The following is a 2,000-nucleotide window of genomic DNA, read 5'->3' as shown; positions in this document are numbered from 1 at the left end:
ATGGTCTCTCTGTTAGAACAATAGAATGAGCTACTTTACCTTTTCGCGAAGTACTTGCTATCTGTCTAACAGGTGTAGGAATTAGATCTCTGAAGCTTGGGGATATCTTCACATCATCCTTGCTTGTGGAAGCCAAAAGATCCATGCGACATTTAGGAGTTTTGGGTTACATTGTATCTTCGACACAGTTTTGGGATTGTTCAGGTGTCCTTTCAGGGGTCCTTTCAAGTGTCCTTTCTGACGTTTTGGTGATGTAATCCTTGGAATTGTTAATATATTCTCCGGTTATGGGTAAGGCTGTCACAGGTAGTGTTTCTTCTAATCTTTGAGAAATGTTTGTCCTATTTTGATTAGGATTATGGTCAATTAAGTTAGAGGCGACGAACTATTCTTCTGTGAATACTTCGAGATCAAATGGAAAAATTCCACATTTCTTAAACCCAGATACAGCATTTTTTATTGTTCCTCCCTTCCCATATCCAATCATAAAAAGCTCAGGTATCTCCTTTTCTGTCACAATTTTGCCAGGATGTTGCGCTAACCATGTTGCCACAGCTTGATCATAAAATGTGTTTATACTTTTGAATACAGCCACGTCCAACGGCTGTAATCGATGAGTACAATGAGAAGGAAGGGATAATAAAACCACATTATTTTCTCTTGCTTTTTCAATCAAAGTTAGATTTTTAGTATGAGATGTGTGACCGTCAAGATTGATCAAAACAGGTTCAGGACGACTAGCTGGTCTAACTAGCTTCAAAAAGTGATCAAACCAAACACCAAACAATTCTTCATTGATCCACACAGAAGGGTTTGCCACTCCAATAGCCTCCGCTGGCCCTTTATCTAAGAGATCAGGACGCATTCTTACTCTTGGGGAAACAAACATAGGCGGAATATATTGCCCAACTGCACTAACACAGCATACAACGGTAATCGTTTTGCCCTTTTCTGCACTCGTAAGTGAACCTACATATTTTTTGCCTTTTTTAGCGATGACTTTTCCAGGTTTATGCACAGTTGTGTAACCGGAATCATCGACATTGAACATGTTTTCTGGATCCATTTTCATTAAATATAATTTTTTTAGGTTGTTGAAAAATAGGGTAACTTTCGTTTTATTGAGTCCAATAGCTCTCTACATTGAAGTTGCTTCAGGTTTCCGGATAGATCGGTGTCAGGATTTCTCCTCAGAAAGTCCTGGAACCAGTCCTTTCCAGCTTGACTTTTGACACGGTTGAATGGGTTAGCAATGCCATTCTTTTCGCAATATTGAAAAACGTATTTTTTCGCATCTTGAACGCTTACGCAGTCAAAACACTTTTCCTTCCCAGCCTCTCCTTCAATTTAAACCGATTTCCAGAACGTACCTTTTGTAAATAACGTCTTACAGTTTGACGAGGAACTCCACACTCCCTAGCTGCTCTTTTTTCTGAATACCCTTCATCTAAAACTAGTTTTATGGCAGATTTCATTCTATCTACGGTCCACAATGACCTTATGCCTTTCTTACAATATCTCAGCATTTTCCGGGCAATGCGTATTTTTCTACAATTAAAAAACAAAAACATTATTGTATATGAACTATCTTATAAACTACTTCGGGTTCGCAAGTACTGACGTTATCTAAATTTGAGGTTAGACACTTATAATGTATAATTTAAACTTCTTACCTCTATGAGTAGAAGCACTTAAGTTGACTTAAAGGCTGGTAGCGAAAGAATCTCAGTAGATAATAAAGAAATAAAGTTACAGTGTTATGAATACCTTAAAAAAAAAAACGTAAATTAGTGATGGCTATCCGCGCTATCCAAACAACCGCCAACAATTCAACGGTCTGCTCAACTAGAGTCGTTTGTCGAACTTTATACGTTATTTTACGATTAGTAATGCGTCATAAGTTACATAGATGGCACCACCAGTACAGTCCTATCTTACGTTTTACAATTATGCTCATATTATCTGCTATGCTTATATCCCCCCCCCACTACCCTACCGAC

At 38.1% G+C, this 2,000-nt stretch overlaps 1 protein-coding gene across 1 annotated transcript; it reads right to left on the bottom strand.

Annotated features, from left to right (window-relative positions):
- Positions 1 to 385: 385 nt before the first annotated feature.
- Positions 386 to 1,066, bottom strand: LOC108916160 (jerky protein-like). The gene has a single exon (XM_018722369.1). It carries the CDS (start codon positions 1,064 to 1,066, stop codon positions 386 to 388), a length of 681 nt encoding a protein of 226 aa, XP_018577885.1.
- Between the last annotated feature and the right edge of the window lie 934 nt (positions 1,067 to 2,000).

The sequence above is a fragment of the Anoplophora glabripennis genome, unplaced genomic scaffold (assembly GCF_000390285.2).
Source record: "Anoplophora glabripennis isolate ALB-LARVAE unplaced genomic scaffold, Agla_2.0 scaffold2120, whole genome shotgun sequence".
Classification (NCBI taxonomy): domain Eukaryota; kingdom Metazoa; phylum Arthropoda; class Insecta; order Coleoptera; family Cerambycidae; genus Anoplophora; species Anoplophora glabripennis.
Note: the sequence above shows the minus strand (reverse complement) of the source record. Positions and strands in the feature narration are given on the sequence as shown.